Consider the following 24,046-nt stretch of genomic DNA (forward strand, 5'->3'; position numbering starts at 1 on the left):
GGTTATCACCATACACTGCTAGCGCTAGGTAGACTGTTCTCATCCACACAACACACGCCTCATTTTTCCGGTTGGTGGCTTTTAATTGCCATAAATTTTCGGCACCGATTGTGCCTGCACTATTTTTTAAATTCGCTTTCCGTACACCCATACTCCGTGCGTTCGTCCCACTGCAAAGAAAGGTTCTTTGCTATTATTTGCTGATATGAATTTAGTTTCGCTTACGGTTCACTTGCCACCAATTGGCGTCGACTTAGTGAACCGAAAATTCCCAGATTACGAACTAAAACAGCGGTCGACTGCAGTTCGAAGCCAAAGGTCTAAATGGTAAAATGCATTATGGGAAATTTATGGCGTGTAGAACACGCCTTACCCACTCGGGTAGAGCACTAGCATGTTTGTACTTTTACCGACACAGTTTCGTCATCACTGATAACGAAAGTAAGTTTGGTTCAACTTTGTTTGTGAAAAAAGGTATTTGAAATAATGAACGTGAAATGTATGAATTTCAAATTTGTTTTCAAAAAATTTGCTAATATATTGCTCAACAGTTACCACGTATTGCCCTAATTGGTGACGAGGTTGAGCCAATGAAGCCGTAAGAAGTTTTCTTGTTCGTTTAAATCGTCGATGAATATTGTAGACATGTTGTTTTGGGTAGTTTTCAAAGGCTTTGTCCAGGTTCTCGTTGAACTCGTCCCGTAGCTTGAGCTTGAGCTTGATTGGCCGCCCGTGGTTGCTACTCTATTTTCGCCAGAACAGCTGCCCTTACACAAGGAACCAACCAAATGACTGCTTGGGACTAACAGGCACCCTCAGTGTATAAGTGCTGGTGATGTTCTATTTTTCGTCAACAATGGCGCCTGCCACGTCAGAATGCAGACCAATGAGGGGAAGCGAGAGAAATTGATGTTGCGTTTAAAACTGATCCACAATTGCCCATTGCACGGTGAGGTCATCAGAAAATCGCTCTCTTTCCCTCCTTCGGGAAACCTGAAACAGGTGGTGGCTGCCACATTCACGTCGGCGGCCCATTTTGATACCCTAAAATTTGAGAAACTAGCAAAAAGCATGCTCCACTCTTCATGGGGTTTGATTGTAGAGAAATGTATAGCTTTTCAGCTAACGTTTTCGATCTCTTCTTCCTTTTTGCAGATGACCCCCACTTCAGTGATCTGGTGTATTCGGCCGAAATCGCCATCGATGGCGGGATCTACCCGGAACGCATCTATCAGGGAAGCAGTGGATCATACTTCGTGAAAAACCCTGCCAAGGTAAGTGTATATCATTTCTCGCAAACTCTGAGATAACGCCCTAAAAGCCATTGGTAGCCACGTGTGTAGCTCGTTGTTTCTGAGCAAAAGAAAGAATAAGCATCCAAACCAACAACACGGGCAGATAGATAACGATCTTTTCTTCCCCATAGCGTTGTTAAATAGCATGAAAATCCATTCAAATGCTCAGAAACAACGAGCTACACACATGGTTACCAATGGCTTTTAGGGCGAGATCAGAAGTTATGCGAGATTTGCGCTGGAAAATCATATCAAATATAACTCATAAGTGCTCCATTCAACGGGAAAATCGAGTCCTCAGCTTTGACCGAACCCATTCCTGCAAAAGTGAGCGCACATCAAACGCCAAAGTGATTTCCATTTAGCTCGTTAAATTAAGCGTTTATCCATTAAATGCGTTACCCACCGCCGGGTTGTAGCTTTCCTTCCGGAATTCAGGGACATCCATTTCCGCTTTTTCATCATGTTTCCAAAAAAATACGCGTAATTGCTCGCCGTTTCGTCGTACATTTTATCTCATCGTCGTCGTCTGGTGCGTCTCCTCCATCACTTACGTTCATCAAACTTTGTCGGAAGATTTTGTGCAAGGAAAAGGAAGAAAACCGTGCTAAAACCAATGGAAATTGATGAGCGGAAATGGATTCACCTCCGCTGGGTTTGGCACAGCTGTGGTTTGTGGGCTGGGTGGATGCTTAATTTGGCGAGCTAAATGCAAAAGGGGTGTCTGCTCTATCGAGGATCTATGGAGAAGACATTGGTATTAATCACACAGCAACTCACGCGTCCATGGGCGTAGCCAGAAGGGGCAGCGGAAGGCCTTTGCCAAACATCATCAAGAATTGCGAATTATTGTTATTACGAAATTCACCATATCTCTAGCGGAGATTGTACCAATAGAACTACTAGTTAACTCATAATAAATTCATTTAGGACGGACAGATGCTGAATTCGAAGAATCTTTCAGAAGATTTCTTTCAATATTCTACCAAATATTTTTCTCACGATTTTTCCAGGATTTTCCCCAAGAATTTCGCAAGCCTAGCAAGGGTATCCGGGGTAATATGCACCACTGAGGCAAACCGATTTTTCGGGGTTTCAATAAATAGTCTAGAATAACTGAGACACTTTTCTTGGAGTTTGTTTCGTAAAATGTTATGTTGAATCAAGGGTGCATATTACCCCTGATTCCCTTAATAGATCTTGGTGTCTATTTCTATACAAGTCTCTTGTGCTTATCCTGCGCGTCGCGTGAGGTGAGACGAGTCGAAAGAGTTGGCAATTGTCGACTCGCTTCCACTTGATTAACATTAGTCGTCTCACGTCACTCGAGGTGAGAGATCCTCTCGACTCACACGCCGCGCAGAATAAGCACATCCATTTTTAATGAAAGGTATCTGATGTCTCTTTTATAGTCAAATATGACCTCAATCGTTTTTCGGGGTTTCTAGAACCACCTTGTCTGTCATGCTTTTTTCAATACCTAATACATGCACTATCACACTTTCACAAAACCCACACCTCTCCGCCTCCAAATGATGGACGTCATTTTTGAATAACCCCTATTTGCTAAACCAAATAACCTCAAAGGCATCTAAAATTTCAAGCAAAACTATCTACCATTACAATGAACAAGTCCAAAACAATACAACTTTCGACAGCATAAGTTATTAGTGTGAATTACTCGATTAAAATTAAGCGACTGAATCAATCGGAAGCACTCCCTTTAAAAAGAGGCCCGTAATCAACCTGAGTTGGGTATGGTATGCAATTGTTAGATTGTATAAGAACACTCCTCCAGGTCTTTGAACAATTATCAAGTTTTTATTTTGTCTAATGGAGTTTTTATACGATTGTTTCATGTTTTGTTGCAACAACGTTTTGCAGGAACTATTAAAAGAATTTATATGAGAGATCTTCGAAATAATTTCATTACTAAACAAAAAGACACGGATACCGTCTTCAACCATTCAGCTGCACAGAGTGTAACTAACATTAGACAACGGACAAGCATGCTCCTAAAGAAAAGTTACAAAAGCTGATGCGGGAATCGAACCCACACCCCATAACACGAATCGCTCAACTGCCTGGCGACACTTCCACATGGCCACAAAGCCCACAAAATCAAGATAGAATTTGCAAAAGAGTTCAAAAATTTATTTATTGTACAAATCCTTCACTCATCCTCCTCGAAGATACGCTTTCAGTGATTTTTACAGAAATTTCTTCAGAAATACATGAGGGACGCACCTAGGGATTTCAACGCTGATACCTCCTGTAATTTCAACAGATACTGTTAACTATCTTGGAGATTTTCTCATGATTTCATCTAAAAAATATCAAGAAGTTATTCCATTGATGTCTCCATTGCTCCCAAAGATAGATTTTCAAATAAATGGTGAAGCTATTACTTGGAGCTGAAGGTATCGTTTGGTAGTTTTTCCAATAATTGAGTCAGAAATTTATCAAAATAATCCAAGACTTTCTAAAGGGTCCGAAGTTGCATCAGAGATCCTTGTACGAGTTCTTTACTGCAGGGGTTGATTCGCATTTTCTTTAGATATGTATTTCATTTGTTTTTATTCTTCTGGAAGTTTACTCACAATTTATTAAAAAAAATCTTGAAGAATTGCTAAATTAATTTCTAAAAGACTGCCTTGGGAATTTCCTGTAAGAATATGGAAAGAAAATCTTCGAATGAAGCCCCGAAAATATTCTTAGATAACTCTAGTTCAAATCTAAGAGAAAGCATAAACAAAAATGTTGGAGTAAAATCCAAAATATCCGTACTGGAAATACCTGGCGGAATATTCCATAACATCTTCAATTATTTCTTTGTTATTAAAAAAAAACAGTTAAAAATAATCTAAAGAATCCCCTGTCCTTTGGTTCAGAAAGGGGTATGGGCGCGTTCTGCCAACTCGGTCGAGGCAGATTTCTTGTGTGAACAAGTTACAACATGGACGTTCTAAAGTGCCAGAATGAAGTGTTGTGCTTGTGGGGAGCACTTGAAGATGGGATGGAAGGTCATTACTTCGCGTTCGTGCTTTACTCCTGCCTATCTTAAAAGTTATATACAATAACCGACCCTAAGTTTAACTATCGAAATTAACAGTTGCCAATACAATAATCGAGTTCACTAACATGTCGTCGCGTTAATTTTATCATAATGATCTTTTATCTACATCCGTCGAACCTTTCTGAATGGCCGTTGTGAGAATATCACCAAGAACTTCTCACATGCATTAAAGCTGAATTGTCCTACATTGAAACATTGAGGTTTTCGCTCTTCTGGATTCATTTTTTGTTGTTCGTCTTCAGTATTGTTGAGATGTCCTGAATGCCGCACATGGCGTACAGTGATCATTGCCATGGAGTTTCTCGTAAGCTGCATGTGGATTGTTATCATGGGAATCCAAAGAGCGAATTTTCTATGATTTCATTGTAGACCAATACAGCAATAAAGCATGTAACAATCATTAACATTTCTTCTCTCTTTATCCTTGTTTTCATATCTAACCCGCCATTACAACGAGGAAAAATCCATTGGAGAGGAAAAACATGGCAGCGTATTGGCCGAGAAAAGTTAAGTATCATGTTTTTGTAAATATTCTTATTACTGATTGCAAGATCAATCAGATTAACTAAATTTTTAACTAATAACAAACTTATTCCACAGAGCTATTTACAAAACACCACCCAAAATCCCTCCTTTCCCATATCCTTAGGCAAAACACTTCACTACCGCTCTATGTATGACTGATTCATGTTCTTTTGACCTTGCATCATTCATACGTGTATTGGAAGTCAAGAGTAGAAGCAAAAGTTAAAGAACCTTCTGGTCAAAGATGTTGCGTTGCCTACTTCCCAAACTCCAAAACCCCCCGGTGTATTATGGACGGTGTGAGTTTTCAAACTTATGCTGGAGACTTGGGCCCTGACCCCCTTGTACATCAATAAAATAAAATAAAAAAAATAATCTAAAGAATCCTCCAAAATTAATTTATAATTTCCTTACAAACAGATAGAGCTTTCACTTTAAAGCTAACTAAATCACTTTTGAAATCTTTTCAAATATTTCTAGACAACACCATAAGATTTCTAAAGCTTCCTCCGAGTATTCGCCTAAAACTTTCATTAGTGGCACCTCCAAGCACTTTTTTACATATTCTGTATAACTCAAAACATCTCTCAATTATTCCTTCAGAAATGCTACTAATCTAGCTTCTGGGATACTTTCAGGGCTATTTCATAGGAAAGTTTTACATTGATTTTTTTTTTTAAATATTACTCCATAAGCCTAGGGCATAACACAAATTATAAGCTAATAATAATCTTACAATAATTCCTTTCAGAACAAGTCTCGATTTTTGCTGAGTATTTTGCATGACAATTCCGGAAATACGTTCAAAAATTTTATCTAAACTTAATCGAAGATTGTTGAAGTATTCCTGGAATTCCACTAGGCACCATTCCATGCCTGATTTCCAAATATTCCTTCTTGAATTCCTGAAATAATTACTTCAAGAATTCTTCCATGACTTTCATTAGATTATTTTTGGGTTTTTACCTAGAAATTTATCCAAGGATTTATTCAGGCACTCTCTATAGAAAGTAGAATAAAAATTTCTCTTGGAATGTTCCTTAAATAGTTTTTCAGATGTATCCTTTCGAATTTTTCCAGGAATTATTCGAGATATTACAGAATGCCTAGAGGAACAGGAACTGAATTCCACCAGAGGTTTTTCTTTAGAGCCTTTTTTTTTGAGAAATTGTTAAAATACATGTAGAAATCATAAGAATACATGTAGAAAAATAATAATTACAAGAGGAGCTTCTGATGAAATTATTTTTTTCTGTTTTGAAAAAAAAATGCTAGAAATTCTTGGCGAAATGATTGAATGAATCTTTGAAGTAGTTTTATTTAACTGCCATTATAAATTCTGAAAAATAATAAGAAACCCTCAATACGCTATTGAAGTTTTCCAAAAGCATGGACGTATGGGTAAAACTTGGGTCGCATTTAATAATTTAAAATCTCTTGTAAAATTATTCCACAAAAGGATCTGATAAAGAATTTATTAAATGGTTCAAGGCAGTATCTCAAAAAAAAAATATCAGGAGTAATGTCAGAAGAAATACACAGAATATTACAGCACAAGTGTTGGATGAATTTTGAAAGATATCATTAAAAAAAACTAAAAAGTAAAAAACTGACTTAATCCTGGACATAATATTAAAAGTAATTCCGGTTGTAATTCCTGAAGCAATTCAAGAAGAAATACCTTCAAGTATCTGTTGAAAAAATCCTGGAGGACTAATTGATGGAATTCCAAAACGAATGCTTTGTGCAATTCTTGGAAAATTCTGAAGAAATCCTGGAGAAAGTTTCTAGAAATACCCTTGAAGTAATTTCTCCCCCACCTACCCACCCCCTTCAGCGTTATGAAATTTGTGAATGGGCCCTAAAGGAATTTTATTCTTAGCAAAGTCTCAAGCTACTGGAAGATGGCTCAAAGAATTCCTGGTCAAAATTCCCACAGGAAACTCGACATTAAAACCTAAAGAATTACAGGAAGTTACGCTGGAGGGGGGGGGCCAGATAGCCGTAGCGGTAAACGCGCAGCTATTCAGCATGGCCATGCTGAGGGTCGTGGGATCGAATCCCACTGGTCGAGGATCTTTTCGTAAAGAAAATTTTCTCGATTCCCAGGGCATACAAGTATCTGTACCTGCCACACGATATACACATGCAAAAATGGTCAATCGGCAAAGAAAGCTCTCAGTTATTAACTGTGGAAGTTCTCATAAGAACATTAATCTGAGAACCAGGTTATGTCCCAGTTGGGATCTAACGCCAGAAAGAAGAAGACGCTGGAGGAAATTCTATCGGAGACTCTCGGCGGCTGATGGCTGGTCTCTTTCTAAAAACTTGGTCACTACTTTAATGCATTTTTTTTATGCTGGCAGTGCATCCTGGTAAAAAAAATCTAGAGGTGCTGGTTTTCCCGGTTCTTCTGAAATATCTTCTAAAATCCCTCGAGGCAAAACTTCAGGAATTCTTCCAGGGATTACTTCACCGAGTTCTTCTGGATTCTGGAATACATTCCTTTCGAACTTTCTCCAGCGGATTTACTTTCCAGATTAGGACTCTTATGCCAATTGTATAAATTATTCAATCTTTTTCATACGGATTTCTTCAAGAATTTATGCACCACGGTGCTCCCTTGACTGTTATTATCAGAAAAAAATGCCTTATATCGCTTGAGCCTATGAACAATCAGTCAATTGTGAAAGACTGACGGCATGTAAGTGCAATGTGTCGTTGAAAACATTTGAACATGCTAACCGGTATTAGAATGCCTAATTAATCTATTTAAAATTAATGATAGTAATCATTAATACGTTTGAAAAAGGGCGTAACTCAAAATTTCGACGATCTTTTCATTCAAAACTCCTCTCTGAGGTTACACATAACTAGAAACACCAAATTTGAAGCAAATTTTTATGGTTTATTTCTTCTAATAATCATGACCAATAAAAATCCGTTTAAATTTCTCAGATTTCCTTTGTGAACTTATACAATATATATACTTCAGAAATAGGGGCTGAATAGGGGCCCAGATAGCCGTAGCGGTAAACGCGCAGCTATTCAGCATGACCATGCTGAGGGTCGTGGGTTCGAATCCCGCTAGTCGAGGATCTTTTCGTAAAGGAAATTTTCTCGATTCCCAGGGCATAGAGTATCTTCGTACCTGCCACACGATATACATATGCAAAAATGGTCAATCGGCAAAGAAAGCTCTCAGTTAACAACTGTGGAAGTGCTCATAAGAACACTAATCTGAGAAGCAGGCTTTGTCCCAGTTGGGACGTAACGCCAGAAAGAAGATATTTCAGAAATCTATTAGAAAACCCTTCCAGGAATTACTCAGTAAATTCGGACATGAATTCCTCATGAAGTGCCTTCAGAAACTTCTCTTCAGCATTTCATCCAGGGATTACTCCGGCAGTTTTTCATTCCTTTTTTTGAATATTTTTTTCGCACACATTTTTTTCGATCCCTTCCGATGTTTTCCAAGGTATCTTACTTATTCGACAGAATATTTTTTCTATAGAGTGTCTGTATCAATGGTTGTAATGTACCAGTAGATTGGTCTAAGAAATGAATCATATATGATTTGATTGGATATTATTTCTTTTTTGAACTTTGCAACCTCACTATCTTTGTTAATCAGGAGACGCACTCGACGAAAATCTTTAGTTTTTAGTTTTTATATGCTTTTGCTATTCAGCTATATTCTGGTAATAAAATTTTCAAAAAAAGTAGTGGAGGCTCAAGTACCCAAAACACATTTTTGCTGAATATGAGTTGTAAAAACGCTCTCAAGCGTACTCCAACATGATAAACTGGTATTGAAATATAAATAATAAATGTTACTTGGGTATAAGAGGTGGACATAATTACTAACTGTTACTAACTGTAACGGCAGAGTGATCATTCTCTCATTGTAACATTTTTACAGTATGAAGAAATACTACTATTCGTTTATTACGAACCATATGTTATGCAAAAGTGACACTAAAGTGCGTTCAATTGCATTTTACAGTTGTGTTTGAATTAAAATTAGCATTTTATTGCTTTCTTTTGCTAATGTTAAATATTTGCAATGGAAAGCACTGCAATAAAAGAAATAGCGATGCACGAATGTCTACTGTATAACACATCCAATTATCAAGGAAAAACTACTTAGATATTTGATAAATGGATTCTTCGTACTTAAGAATCAAATAATTGTTTAACCCTCTAATACAAATTTTGTATATTTTTTCGTAGCTTGGAAATCAAAATGTTTTTATTTTTGGCCTATATTTTGACTCATAACAGGCAAATTAGAAAAGTTTTTTATGACTTTTGAAACTTTTTTGTATTTTTAGAAATTGTTTGAAAAATTGCATTCTTATATAACCTACAAATGCCTGGGGTTCATTTAACGTGTAATATAAAAAATCGTACCTTTTATATTTTTGTACGATCAACCTATCACAAAAGAAGAGCCTGGTGGTATTAATATAATTTCAAACCTGTTTTTCGGTTAGTTACACGGAAAATAAAATACGCTCCGAAAAAAAAATAAAAAAAATAATGTTTTTAAAAGTGCCGTAAAAATTTAAATTTTTATTATTGCCAAAAATCAACTTAGTTCCTATTCTTTTTTTTTTTTGGTTTCTGTTTGTTTTTTTTTTCAGACATGAACATTCTAAAGTTCCTGTTTTTAAGAAACTTAGTGGCTGCCAGCCTTAGAAATCGATGGCCTTAGGTCGTTCGGGCTACTTGCGCCTTCGCTCAAATTTGCACACATTTTCCGATCCATTCAAACCCGTTGCCTAGTCGATAATTTGAATTAAATCGCATTTTGCAAACCACTTTACTTAATGTAATAGTAATACAATGAGGAAGGTATACATCCTTCATAGTGTTACGTTTTATGCAAAAGTTAATAAAAAAAAAAACTAACCAATAAAAGTCACACAAAGCCCCTCTGATGAAAACCTGGAAACGCCCATACACGCATCCATTGTGAAATGCTCAAATGATGAATAATTTAGCCATCAGATAAGAGGTAAACTGTAAATTTCCCCTTCAATTACAGAAAGTAGTAGCGGTGTTCAAACCGAAGGATGAAGAACCCTACGGAAGGCTCAATCCAAAGTGGACCAAATGGATGCACAAACTGTGCTGTCCATGCTGCTTCGGGCGAGCATGTCTCATTCCCAATCAAGGGTAAGGATGTCGCTCGTCTAATTACGCGGGACATAATTAGATAACCGAAATCGTTTTCTTTTTTAGCTATCTCTCGGAAGCCGGCGCCAGTCTAGTGGATCAGAAGCTAAATCTAAACATAGTACCAAAAACCCGCGTTGTCCGACTGGTTTCGGAGACGTTCAACTACCCGCGTATCGATCGCCAAAAAGCCCGGATAAAGAAAACCATCAAGGAGCGAATACCGGCAGCCCGTTTCAATCGGATGAGCCTTCCGCCGAAGACGGGCTCATTTCAGTTGTTCGTCGACGGTTACAAAGATGCCGACTATTGGCTGCGACGGTTCGAGCAGGAACCACTTCCTACTCGATTATCGCAAAAGTTTCAGCTCCAGTTCGAACGGTTAGTGGTGTTGGACTACATCATACGGAACACAGATCGTGGCAACGACAACTGGCTCATCAAATACGAACAACCATCGATAGTGGCGCAAGTTAACGGCGGTACGCCAAATGGAATGCCTCGAAGTAGCAGTCGGTTAGAGATGACCGAGAACACCGACTGGAATTTGGTTCAGCTGCCGGAAATTAGGATTGCCGCCATCGATAATGGGCTGGCGTTTCCCTTCAAGCATCCGGACTCGTGGCGAGCCTATCCCTACCACTGGGCTTGGCTGCCGCAGGCCAAGATACCATTCAGTCAGGACATCAAGGATCTCATTTTGCCCCTGCTGTCCGATCAGAACTTCGTGGAGGAATTGTGCAACGAGCTGTTCGAGCTGTTCCGCCAGGACAAGGGCTTCGATCGGAGCCTGTTCGAGCGGCAAATGTCTGTGATGCGCGGCCAGATCCTGAATCTGACGCAGGCCCTCAAGGACGGCAAAAGTCCGGTACAGCTGGTCCAGATGCCGGCTGTCATTGTTGAACGGTAAGTACGTTGCGGATGTTTTTTGTATTGCCTATTGTTTTGACGAAAGGGGTCATAACTCGACACAACTGAAGCATAATTTCCAGAGCTGGTTGCAGGTTTCTTTGCAAAGTCTTGGCTTCTATTTGAATGCTAGTCTCTAAAACACCTCTGTTTTTAATGGAACTTCTCTAAACTGTCTTTTTCAATCAAAATGGTCTCTTGAGTCCACTATTTTCCTTCTCCTCGCAGTGAATTCTGATTCGAAAACCCCAACCACGAATTTCCTCTGGGATTACTCAAAAAAAAAAATGCAAAATGCTATTCATGGATTTCCTTTAGAGATTGTTCCACCAATTTCTGTATTCCACCGATTTTCCAATTAGTTACTTTGGCATATCTTCCAAAGATTCCTATAAGTGTTCTTCCATGAAAAATCCAGGATTTTTCAGGAAATTGGTTAAAGGTTTTTCCAAGAACCCCTCAAGGAGTTCCTACGTCGTTTTTTTTTTTTTGTTATTTTATCAGCCAATTCCTTCGTGAATGCATCTATGGTTTTTGTCAAGAATTGCTCCAAAACTCCTCAAGGGATTATTCCCGGAAATCTCTTAGGAACTCTTTTTCAATGATGAACTTAATAAATCCCACGATTGCTCCTGTAATTCTGGAGTAATTTTTCAAGTAAAATTTGTATAGATTCCTAAATATTTCATTTAAGGTTTTACATCAGCAAATACTACAGGATTATTCCGACAATTTTTGCTCAAGTTTCTTCAGGAATAGTGTTCAGTATCAATTTGTGTGATTTGTGCTTACGTAAGAACAACACGACATTCACGAAACGTGACGCGAGACAAGACATAACACTTATAGTTCTTACTATCGTCAAAAAGTTTTAAAATTTACCTTTCTGTCGACCGGTTTCGGGCGCGATGTAGCCCATCTAGGTACCTTACCTTTTGCAGTACCAAAGAAACCAAATGCAGTACTAGAAGTACCCAATCTGAACCCGAGTTAGACGGACCTGGTTAAAGGCTCAATACAATCTCACTGAATAATATGGTGGATTCTCACAAACTCCTGATCATTTAATTCATACCTGAGAAAACATGTAAGGTATATTGGAGGAAAATCTAAAGGCAGATCAATTGCTCATACAAGTTTATACAGGATTCTCATACAAATTTCACAGAAAACTTGGGCATGACTCTCACAAAATATTGGGCAAGATTGTCACAGAATCCGTAGTAGGATTCCACGTAATCCCATTCATAACCGAATATGATGCATTATCCTGGTTCGCACATAAACTTTAAAGAATTTCATACAGAAAAAACTTTTACAGATTCTAGCACAGGATGTTGAAATAAGTCTTGATGGGGTTCTGACGGAATCCTTAGGGCAATTTCTGAAGAGTTCTGCGCAGAATTTTCACAATATCCGGGACTTTTGTCTAAGAAACCCCTGGGTAGGATTTCCAAATATTTCAAAAGAGTTTCTGATAGAATCGTATGAAAATTTCTGACAGAATTCTAGGATCATTGAATCATGCACAACATACCTACAGGGTTTATGGCAGTATTAATAAAGGAATTCAAAATCTGAATTCTGACGAAATTCTAAGCAAATTCTCTAAAAATCTTCGACAAGACTCGAGACTTATCTGATAAGTGAATATCTATTTTCAATCCTTCCAAAAGATTTTTTATCAAATTCATTTGCTTTCACCAAAATTTTTGAAATGACTATATGCAGTGAAATCAATTGGTCCGCTACACAAAATCGCATCTGAGATTTGGCCCGCGATCCGTAAAGGTTAAGCAGGCCTGTACTACATGAGTCATCCAACAATGTGTCATGAATTTGATCAGAAACTGTACTAAAAACACCAACATTGCTCTAGACAGGGATTGTGTATTTTTTTTTAACCTTCAAGAATTACTCATGGGATTATCTCAGGATACGTCCAGAATACCTCAATAAAATTTTTGAATTTCCGAGATTCCTTCTGATTTTGTTTTTAGGTGGAATATTTCAGCTTCTTCTTCAGAGATTTTATCCACCAGATTTCACCAGAGAGTTTTCTACGAATTGCACATAAGAACTTGTTTTGGAGACTCCCAAAGAAATTCATCGAGAAATTCTTACAAAGATTTCAGGATTTTTTTTTTGGTTTCCTATCTTTGAAGTTTTTCTATGTATTTTCTACACCAAATATAACATATTTTTTCTAGGAATATCTCTGTTTTTTGGATTTCATTCAGGAATTTCTTTAATTACGCATTTTGGAGAATCCTAATTTAGTGAGTAAATTAAGTGTTACAAATGTATCCAAGAATCTATGAATATTTTGAAGAATTCCTCTGCGAAATCCCAATAGAAAGTTGTTTATTATATTTTATCCGATGTAATATTCAGCTCGCAGGAATTAAGGTATTCCGATGAGTTTAATATGAAAATGGTCTGGTTCCACATCAGATACAATCAGAATAACTGAGCATAATATCGCGATTCATCTCAAATTCTACCAGCTTCAGAAATGATAGATTTACTGCGCCTAAACTTCCATAATATGCAGTAGTGTCAAATTGCTTAGCCCTGCAAAACAAGAAAATAAAACTAATGTCGTTTTTCTTTACTTGCACCGCCTGCACCGTTTTCCCACCGGTGTAGCAAAAGTTGCACCCAAACCGTTTTTTTATTCCGCAGGTAGCACACCATTTTTACACTCGATCGCCACCGGCGCAGAAAATCCTACACCCTGATCGAATTGGGTGTAGCAGGTAATGCACTATTTTTACCAATACATGTATGGTTCTTAGCTGTCAGTGGCGTTCTTGTTTTGGTTATTTTGGACGTTTTGGAAGGTTTCTTTGTTTTCAGTAACGAACAAGCAAGATTCTTTATTTGCGCTCATTTTCGACTGCGCGGATGAAATGTATTTATTGCAGAATTTAATCGTTTTATTCGTCTTTTTATTCAGTTATTCAAAGAAATATTCTTGGCATTTATTAATGCTGCAAAAATTACAATAAACACAGATTATATAAGAATTATAAGGGATACTATTATGTTAGTATGTTTTATAAGCAGGAGCTTTTACGACTTATGTCAGAAAATGGAATTCTTCAATCCGATGTTTGGATTACATGTATACCAGTAAATACCACAATAAAAAATATACTGACAAATTTTCCGAAATTTGCTTAAGGGTGCCAACAAAATAGAAACAGCAGCGGCTGGATCTGTATGTTCCCAAATGTTATACTAGGATTCCAAAATCTCTGGTTATATTTTTTCAAAAATAGTCGATTGACGAGAAATCGACATTGATTTCATTCATTCTTATTACAAAAAAAAACTGATTCACCTTTTTCATCGTAAGCTAGAAACATTGCGGAAATATGAGTGGATGATGAAGTCCAACAAGTCCTTACAGTATTGAAATATGAAAATGCTGAATTTTGAATATATTTTATTGAATTATGAAATATCATGACATCAGTTCCCAGGAAAAAATGATTTATTCTCATATACCAAACATTCATTTTCGTCCACGGCATATTAATGTTTTCAGCCAGTGCTGATAAACACTATTGACAAACTATCCAAAACACAAACTAATCTAATGTTTCCGAAATTCTTACAGCACATAATGGATAACAGAAACAGCTGATCTATCTGTTTGAAAAATGACATTTTGTTTTGATCAACGCCTTCACTAACACCATCATACGCTGTCAAAATATTGCACCGAAACCGTTCTATTTTCCGGTGTCAATTGTTACACTCGCACGGTGCACCGTCGGGAATAATCGAAAACGACATAAGCAATAAGCGACTTCCGCACATGTTGCACTAGAATGCTAAAATTTGATTTGAAACCCTAGACTAATTTAGCATATATTACTACTTTACTTCATTTTATATCACGGTCACAGCTGTATAATATGGCGACCGTGACAGGACATTCAAGCTTTTGCAAAAGATCTAAATAGAAATCTTTCATTCATAATTGGCCAAATTTCTTGCTAGGAATCCGCAATAAGGACCTTACCAGCAAAACTGTTAACCCACTAAGATTTCACCATCTGTCAACTATCGCGTGAGTAATTCGACAACAACTTCGGAAGCAGAGCAATTCCTTTTCATGTAGGACGGTTACTATAAATACCATGTATGACGAAGTTCCTCTCAAACGTAGACCCGTAGCTTATAGAATTTAAGCTAAATGGGTTCTTTTTTGAAATGTAAGATTTCAAACGCACGCTACAGCGTTTCCTTCAACAATTTCATTTCAATTCTAGCTCCAAAAATTAGTCCAGGAATGACTTCTAAAATAATTTCAAATCTCTTTCACGTTTTTTAAACGAATTTTTCTTGGTGTGACTTTAATGTAATCAGATAAGATAGTAGTTCACGCAACAAGTTGCAGAATGATGATTTTTACAGCACGAGTTCTACATTGATCGAGGCTTGCCGAGTTGGATAATTATGACGAGTTCTGTAATAATCGAGTTCTGCAACGAGTTACGTACAATATATATATTTTTTTTTAAATAGAGAGATGACCACTTGAGAGTATCAGAAATCATATCGGGATGCATTCATCATTATTTGGCAATTTATAAAAACTATTATTTAATGATTCATTGCGAAACTCAATACAGTTGAAAAAAAACGTTGCATAATAGTCAGTTGCGCAATGGCAATTACGATATTGCGTAATGACAGATATTGTATAATTCAGTGCAGGAAAGTAGGCCGTTTCATGATGCCGTTGGCGTGATGAAGAACAGCCTGATCTACTACATTTAAAAAAATAATTAAAATTAAAAAAATCTAAATGCCTATTAAAAAATAATTTCTAAAGTTTCATTTTTCAGTTTAATTGACCTCCGTACATAAACACTATATTTGATGCCCAAAAAGGTCCATGCGTGATAAAAATTCACTGAAGGTAGTTTTTTTTCTCTGTATTCTGCTCTGTATTCATTTTACCACCAATTCCCTAAACGTTTAATTATGATCTTGATCAACCGTCGTTCAGAGATATCACCGATTATGCAATGATTTTACATCATCAGAATAATTATCATCGATAACCACTTTCATATATTAAATGTACATTTTTTTGTCTTCCCCAACTGCAGATCAAAAGTGAACCCATCAGGACGATTTTTCTCATTCCAACAGCGCTTCCAAAACAAGAGCCCATTCTTCTCCTGGTGTTAGAGGAAAAAAAATCCACTAACGAGTCATAACTAAACGAATAACAACTGAAAACACCGAAATTAGGTTTGAATCTAACAACAAAATGAAAAGTTAAGTGACTTGCGGCGAACGGCGCTCTTTAGGTGGAACAATGTTCTGGGAACACTTATCGTTTGTATGTAATCGAGGTAATGAAATGGAAACGTTATAAATTATATATATTGCATAGTGAAACAAACTGTATGTATTTATCATTCAAATTACGAGAAAAATAAAGTTATGCATAGTATAAAATTATACTATTGAAGGTGAATTATTAGAATGTCTTGCGAAATTCTCTTTTTTGTATATTTATTGTCGAACAACAGTCTGGGTTATTTATTGCTTAACGTCTACCAGTTGCAATCTTATGTATATAAGTCAAAAACGCAGAAGATAATTTCAGAAAATTTTAAGACTTTTTGTTTTATCATTGGTGTACCAAAAACAGTTCCAAAATGTTGAATTCAAAATGTTGAAACATGAGTAAAACATTTCAATGTGACACTTGAAAAGTAGCGAGGAGTCAAATCAAACATCACTAGTCTTATTTAATAAAAAAATACATTACTACTAGAGAGCAGTAAATACATAAATCTAAATTTGAAACAAATTCGTCATACGAAAATGATGTACAATAGCGAAAAATAGCGAGGAAAAAGCGCAGAACCGGTTGGTCCAAAGATGTTGAAATTTTCGACAAATTTCGTAAAAAACAAAACAAAAACCCACGTAATCAGATTCAGAATAGTAAAGAATGATGTAGGGTAGATACATTTCAGTAGCTAGGTAGAACACAACTAGGCAATTATCTCACCAAGTATCACAGAATGGAAAATTGAAGAAGAACCAGTCGTGAGACTGAAATGAGTCAATCCGTATCAACAGTGAAGAGATTTGTTTTCATCATCTTCAAACATCAAATCTATACAGACACAGGTACACAGTACACAAAACCACTCAGAAACATAGAGTCCTCAATAGGCCAATTATGTTTTACAATCAGTTACACTAGACCCGACAAGTGAATCAATAATAATCATCAAATACAGTATACCAGCAGCTTGTGTTTCGAATTGCGATGACATTCCTTGAGAAATGAGTCAAACACTCACAAAATATTATTAACCCAAATGTTTATATTTAAATTTGCATTTGCGATTTATTATCTACTGTTGAATTGTTACAAGTAAGGCGCCAGAGACGAACCAGCCACGATCTGAGCTGAAAGTCTCTTTAATAAAGATAATAATAATAACAACTAAGGCAATTGGCGTGTCAACTTTCTCCGCTGTTCACAAGGTAATTATTTACGGTCGTGCCCAATTCCTAGACACGCAATCCTAATAAAAGGAGTGAAACTTCCACCATTCAAACATAGTTTGTCAACTGTTCTTTCGCTATCTTTATAGGGGAGGTGTATCAGTTTTGGCCACCCTAAGGAAAAATATTGTTTATACAATAATCAAAAAAACCTTGGGTTACATTAAACGAAAGCTTTCAATCCATGCTCAGCAGGGAAAATATGAAAACTTATCAGAAACTTTGTTTTTGTATTAAAAATGGGGGTGGCGAATACTGGACTACTTGCACCAGTATTCGCCACGATTTTAATTTCGGTTCCTGAATTCGCCAACTACGTTGATTTTCTTATGGAGGGTGGCGAATCAGGAACACCATGGCGAAAAATAGGTGCAAAGAAGCAAAAAAATTAAGGAAAATGATTTTTTTCTATTATTTTCTGAGAATTTTTTGCGGCATACTGTTTCCGTATCATCTTAAAGCAATTCAGCGAACACTACACAATTGTCAACCATATATGTCGTAAAACGGTATATAAGCCAGGGTGGCGAATAACTGGTACATGGCGAATACCGGTACATCTTCCCTATACTATATAGAATAATAGCATTGCAGTTTCTACTTTTTATTACTGAGATTCGTGGACGGCACCATTTTTACAGGGCTTTTTGCTGGCATTCTTGCAACAGGCAACGTGCGTATCCTTCCAGCTTAAGCCACCTTCAGGATACTGGGTTCGCCGTAGAGTTGTGCGATCTTGTGGTTCATTCTTCGCCGCCATACACCGTTCTCCTGCACGTCGCCGACGATCGTCCTTAGCACTAGGCGTTCGAAAATACCAAGAGCCTGCAAGTCCTCCTCGAGTATAGTCCACGTTTCATGCCCGTAGAGGATTACCGATCTTGTGAGCGTTTTGAACATCGTGCATTTGGTGCGGGGGTGAATCTTTCTTGACCGCAGTTTCTTCTGAAGCCCAAAGTAGGCACGACTTCCGCTGACGATGTGCCTTCGTATTCCCCGACTAACATTGTTGTCAGCCGTCAATAAGGATCCGAGGTAGACGAACTCGTCCACCACCTTGAAGGTATCACCGTCTATCGTAACACTGCTTCCTAGGCGGGCCCTGTCGCGCTCAGTTCCGCCAACCAGCATGTACTTTGTTTTCGACGCATTCACCATTAGCCCAGCTCTTGTTGCTTTGCGTTCAAAGCGGGTGAACAAATCTGCCACCGTTTCAAATATTCTCCCAATAATATCCATGTCGTCTGCGAAGCAAACAAATTGTCCGGATCTCGTGAAAATCGTGCCTCGACTGTTAAGTCCGGCTCTCCGCATGACACCTTCAAACGCAATATTGAACAACAGGCACGAAAGTCCGTCGCCCTTTTTGAGTCCCCGCCGAGACTCGAACGAACTGGTTTGTTCGCCCGAAATCTTCACGCAGTTTTGCACACCGTCCATCGTTGCTCTAATCAATCTTGTGAGCTTCCCGGGAAAGGTTTTCTCGTTCATGATCTTCCATAGCTCTGCACGGTCAATACTGTCGTATGCCGCCTTGAAATCGATGTACAAATGGTGCGTAGGGACCTGGTACTCACGGCATTTCTGGAGGATTTGCCGCACGGAAAAGATCTGGTCCGTTGTCGAGCGGCCGTCGATGAAACCTGCTTGATAACTTTCCACGAACTCGTTTGCTATGGACCAATGCACGAATTCACGAATTTGACGTTTGAGCGGTGCCGAATTCACTGGTTTCCATGGTCACATAAATAACATGGCACCGCTCAAACGTCAAAAAGTGAACCCGTGCATGGGTCCATAGGTGACGACAGAAGAGAATCTGGGATAGCACTTTGTAGGCGGCGTTTAGGATAGTGATTGCACGATAATTTTCACACTCCAGTTTGTCGCCCTTTTTGTAGATAAGGCATCCGCGTTTCTTGAGAACGGTACAGCAACTCCATCTCTCGGCATTCCACCTCTTCCAGGCGGCGCTTTTTGTCCCGGAATAGGCGGGTTTGCTGTTTCCGCTTCAGTCTGTATCGTTCCACGTTTTGTCGCGTACCATGCTGCAGCATTGCAGCCCGCGCTGCATTCTTCTCCTCTAAAACCTCCTGGCACTCCTCGTCGACCCAATCGTTTCTCGAGCTCCGTTCCACATATCCGACAACGCTTTCGGCAGCGTCGTTAATGGCTGCTTTGATTGTCCTCCAGCAGTCCTCAAGAGAGGCCCTATCGAGCTCGCCCTTATACGGCAACGCTGCCTCATGATGATGCGCGTATACGCGTCGCGCTAGATTGTACCGAGGCGGGCGTTGGTACCGTACATCGTTGATGACGGATAGTTTTGGGCGCAGTTTCACCATCACCAGGTAGAGGTCGGAGTCAATGTTAGCGCCACGATAGGTTCTGACGTCGGTTATGTCGGAGAAGTGCCGTCCATCGATCAAAACGTGTCGATTTGCGATTTTGTCTGCTGAGGTGATCTCCAGCTCTCCATATTCTTGGAGGTGGCAAAATCTATCAGTCGTAAGCCGTTCTCGTTCGTCAGCCGGTGGGCGCTGAACTTTCCAATCGTCGGTCTGAACTCCTGCTCCTGGCCAACCTGAGCGTTCAAATCTCCTATGATGATCTTGACGTCGTGGCTGGGGCAGCGGTCGTACTCTAATTCGAGCTGTGTGTAAAATGCGTCCTTGTCGTCATCAGTGCTTCCGGAGTGTGGGCTATGCACGTTGGTTATGCTGAAGTTAAAGAATCGGCCTTTGATTCTTAACTTGCACATTCGTTCTTTGATCGGCCACCACCCCATCACGCGCCTTTGCATATCACCCATCACTATAAAAGCTATTCCCAGTTCACGTGTGTTATTGCAGCTCTGGTAGATGGTATGATTACCTCTGAACGTTCGCACCATTGCTTCTGTCCAGCACACCTCCTGCAGCGCTACGAGAGTATGCTTCAGATGAAGTTGAGAGATTTACAGTTTCACGTACCGAGTTTCCAATCGCTAGTTTAAATGTATGGAAGGCCATAGTGCACAGTTGAGCTTAGAGTCCTTCTCTGGCACTCGAACGATGATCAGCCACCCATGACATGGGGAACAGACGCTGTTGTGAGCCGCTCCTAACATGGAGTACAGACGTTCCAGGTTAGCGGAACCAAATGACCAAATGCCGTGAAATGACATAAGTGTGAGCATGAAAATGTATATCATTGAATGAAAATATTTTCGACAAGGTGACAATTAAAATATAACAATAAATTGCAACATTTTTCAACATTGAGAATGATTTTCAAAAATTTGAATATTGATAAGATCTTTTAAAAAATGGAAAATTAAAATTTAAAACGTCAAACCCTAACACTGAGAACAAAATATAGTGTTCGTAATCATTTTTCCGGTCAATTTAACTATATTTTAAGGTTAATTTGGAGATAACTAAAAATATAGTTGAATTGACAGTATATTGTTAAGCATAACTATACCATATAGTTGTTGATAACTATATTTTTGATTGAATTTACAAACGTCAAACGTCAAAATTTAACTATATTTTAGTTGACTCAAAGTGAATTCTTTTGAGTTTACAATATTTTGCAATGTTTACTCAGCATTTTGTTCTGCTTTATCAACATATCTGAAAAGATTCGGTGCTGCTTTATCGATCTAAAAATAACATTGCAAAAATGAAAACAAAGGGCGAGTCGACAAACTTGATATGTGGTCTCCTGCGTGAGAGGTGGTCATCTTAGCACCTACACTATTCCTTGCAAGTTAGATGTAAGTAGATTTGTGAGCATGACTTGAAGTCTAGGGAGGTGAATGTTTCCGAATAGTGATAATTATCAAAATTATAATTGTTATAAGTACAAGTGGATAGCTCAATCAAAGAAGTGTGTGTATTTGATTTGACGTTAATTTAGTGTTGGCATAAGTTAATTTTATTTCGAAACAACTATTTGTGCGTAAGTAAAACTAATTGACAGAATTGTTATCTTAACATACAGAAATTCTTCTGCGTGAAGATCTATTTATGCTAAGAATTATCGTGATGAAATCATTTCTCTTAGGGTAAAGATCGTTTCTAATGTTCCAAGAAGATTTTTACATTTAAATTTTCAATCTATTTAGAAATGGAACCATTTTTTGAACTAGACTTCATAAATACCGTTTTGACTCATATTCCGAACACTTAAGGTCAACAGTGACTTCAAATGCATCTGATAAGCATAAATTAACTGATAATTGTGAAAAAAAAAAATCTTCGCGAAGCCTAACTGTTAGCTGTTGAGTGTGCCTATAAAAATGTTTATTTAAGCTTGTTTAGTATTGTTTTTACATAAAAGTATGGAACAACATTTTGTTTCAAATGCCGAACACTGTATTCATTCTGTCTCATATTCCGAACATCTTGATTCAAATTCCGAACAGCACGAATAAATCGAGTTCAAATGAATAATTTCGAAACAAATTTATCTGAGCTAGTTCTAGTGGTCTCGAACTAGAGAATCGTCACTACTCCCGAGGTATAAAACATATTGGAAGATGTTAAAATTGATTTGCAATTGACTGACATTTCCTGGTAGTTTCATGACATATTTCAGCGAAATATTTCAACCTAGTCGCCATACAAAAACGGAGTGTTCGGAATATGAGTCTGTTCGGAATTTGAGACAAATCGGTACACTTTTTCAGAGCACTAATCGAAAAAAAATCTAGTTTTCATTGTACCGTTTTGACTCATATTCCGAACACTTAAGGTCAACAGTAACTTCGAATGCATCCGATAGGCATAAATCAGAAAATATTTGTGAAAATTGTAATTTATCCGCAAATACTAACTGTTACCTGTTGGATGTGACGATAAAATTGTTTGTTTGAACTTGTTTAGTATTGTTTTTAAGCAAAAGTATGGAACAACATTTTGATTCAAATGCCGAACACTGTGTTCATTCTGTCTCATATTCCGAACACCTTGATTCAAATTCCGAACAGCACGAATAAATCGTATTCAAATGAATAGTTTTGCAAATAAATTTATCTGAGCTAGTTTTACTGGTCTCGAACTAGAGAATTGTCACTATTCCCGAGGTATAAAATAGATTGGAATACGGTAAAACTGAATAGCAATTGACTGCCATTTCCTTTTAATTTGATGACATATTTCAGCGAAACATTTCAACCAAATCGCCATACAAAAATCGAGTGTTCGGAATATGAGTCTGTTCGGAATTTGAGACAAAACGGTACATTGTAGTGGGAAAAAATCGAAGTCGGTTTGTAAGGAAACTTCAAATTTCGCGGACTTTTTTGATCAGAATTTGTATTAAAATGTAAGCTTTCAATACAGATACGTATAATCGAATGTTGACTCTTAGACAAAACAAAATGTCGACTGTTTATGCAAAATAATGAATGAAACTAAACATTTTTTTATTTCCAAGACTGCGATGTTGACGTTGCATTTTTGTATTCTAAATAGCTGTGATTTGTACCATTATTTGCCCTATTTCATTACATTTTCTTATTTTCGCGACCAAGATCAAATGTCGCCGAGTTTTGTAACTTCTGAAATGTCCTGTTTTTGTTATTTGTTTGCCCCATTTTCATCTTGTTAGCATCAACCTATACCCCGCCATACCCTAGTTCTTATTGGAATAACCCATTTAACAACAGATGAAAATAAATCTGCATCTGGTAAAGGTGAATCTAAGTAAAAATGAGCTACCGGCCAGAAAAACTTATGCTAAAAACGAAATTTTCACGAGTTTTGGTTAAAATGAAATACTTAATTGAGATTAACGTTGTTTAAAGTTATTTGGACATATGTACCTATTCAGGTTCAATACGGAAAGAAAACCATGAAATTTATGTATTCTGAAATGTTTTAAATGAATATGTTTGGAAATCTGGTTTTGCCAGCTTTTTGAATAGAACTCCCGGAGAGGATTTCCTGGGTAGTTCCATTTAATTGAAGAATTAATCATCTCTGTTCAGACAAAAATTATCGCGTAATTTACTTTTCACGTCATACCATCCAATGTCATCATTAGATCACTAATTTCAATATTTATTTATTGTTTTTTGTAATAATTAATAACAGTTTTTAATCATATAAATATCTTTTTGACGATATGTTTTTTCCAAGAAAGATTATATGCAATTCAAATCTTTCGAGAGACGAATTTCACGCCAACTCGACAAAGGGATTGGCAGCACCCCTTCAAAATTCAATGAAACTTTCTGGGTGTGAAGACTATGTGAAACTAAGATACTTTACATACTTTGTTTTTTTTTTTTTTCAAAATCGATCTAGAACATTTGGAAAGGGTTTGGAAAAAAACGTTTTCTACACTGAAAAAAAAAAACATGATTCAAATCTTTAAAGTCGATTTAAAAAACGGCCATTTCAGATTTTGATCATCCTCAAGCCAAAAGTTTCGTAATTAAATTTACTAAAAGTCGTCCATACATTGCAAATTGGGCATATTTTAGGGAAAAAAGTATTTCTAACATCTAACATTCAAT

At 37.5% G+C, this 24,046-nt stretch overlaps 1 protein-coding gene across 1 annotated transcript; it reads left to right on the forward strand.

Moving 5' to 3' along the window:
* The first annotated feature begins 1,091 nt into the window (after positions 1-1,091).
* LOC110680554 (phosphatidylinositol 4-kinase type 2-alpha) lies at positions 1,092-17,269 on the forward strand. Its single transcript, XM_021856346.1, has 4 exons — positions 1,092-1,274; positions 9,947-10,077; positions 10,144-10,983; positions 16,116-17,269. Exons 1-4 carry the CDS (start codon positions 1,107-1,109, stop codon positions 16,195-16,197), a joined length of 1,221 nt encoding a protein of 406 aa, XP_021712038.1. The 5' UTR covers positions 1,092-1,106; the 3' UTR covers positions 16,198-17,269.
* The last annotated feature ends 6,777 nt before the right edge of the window (positions 17,270-24,046 follow it).

This window comes from Aedes aegypti, unplaced genomic scaffold (genome assembly GCF_002204515.2).
Source record: "Aedes aegypti strain LVP_AGWG unplaced genomic scaffold, AaegL5.0 Primary Assembly AGWG_AaegL5_hic_scaff_1572_PBJ_arrow, whole genome shotgun sequence".
Classification (NCBI taxonomy): domain Eukaryota; kingdom Metazoa; phylum Arthropoda; class Insecta; order Diptera; family Culicidae; genus Aedes; species Aedes aegypti.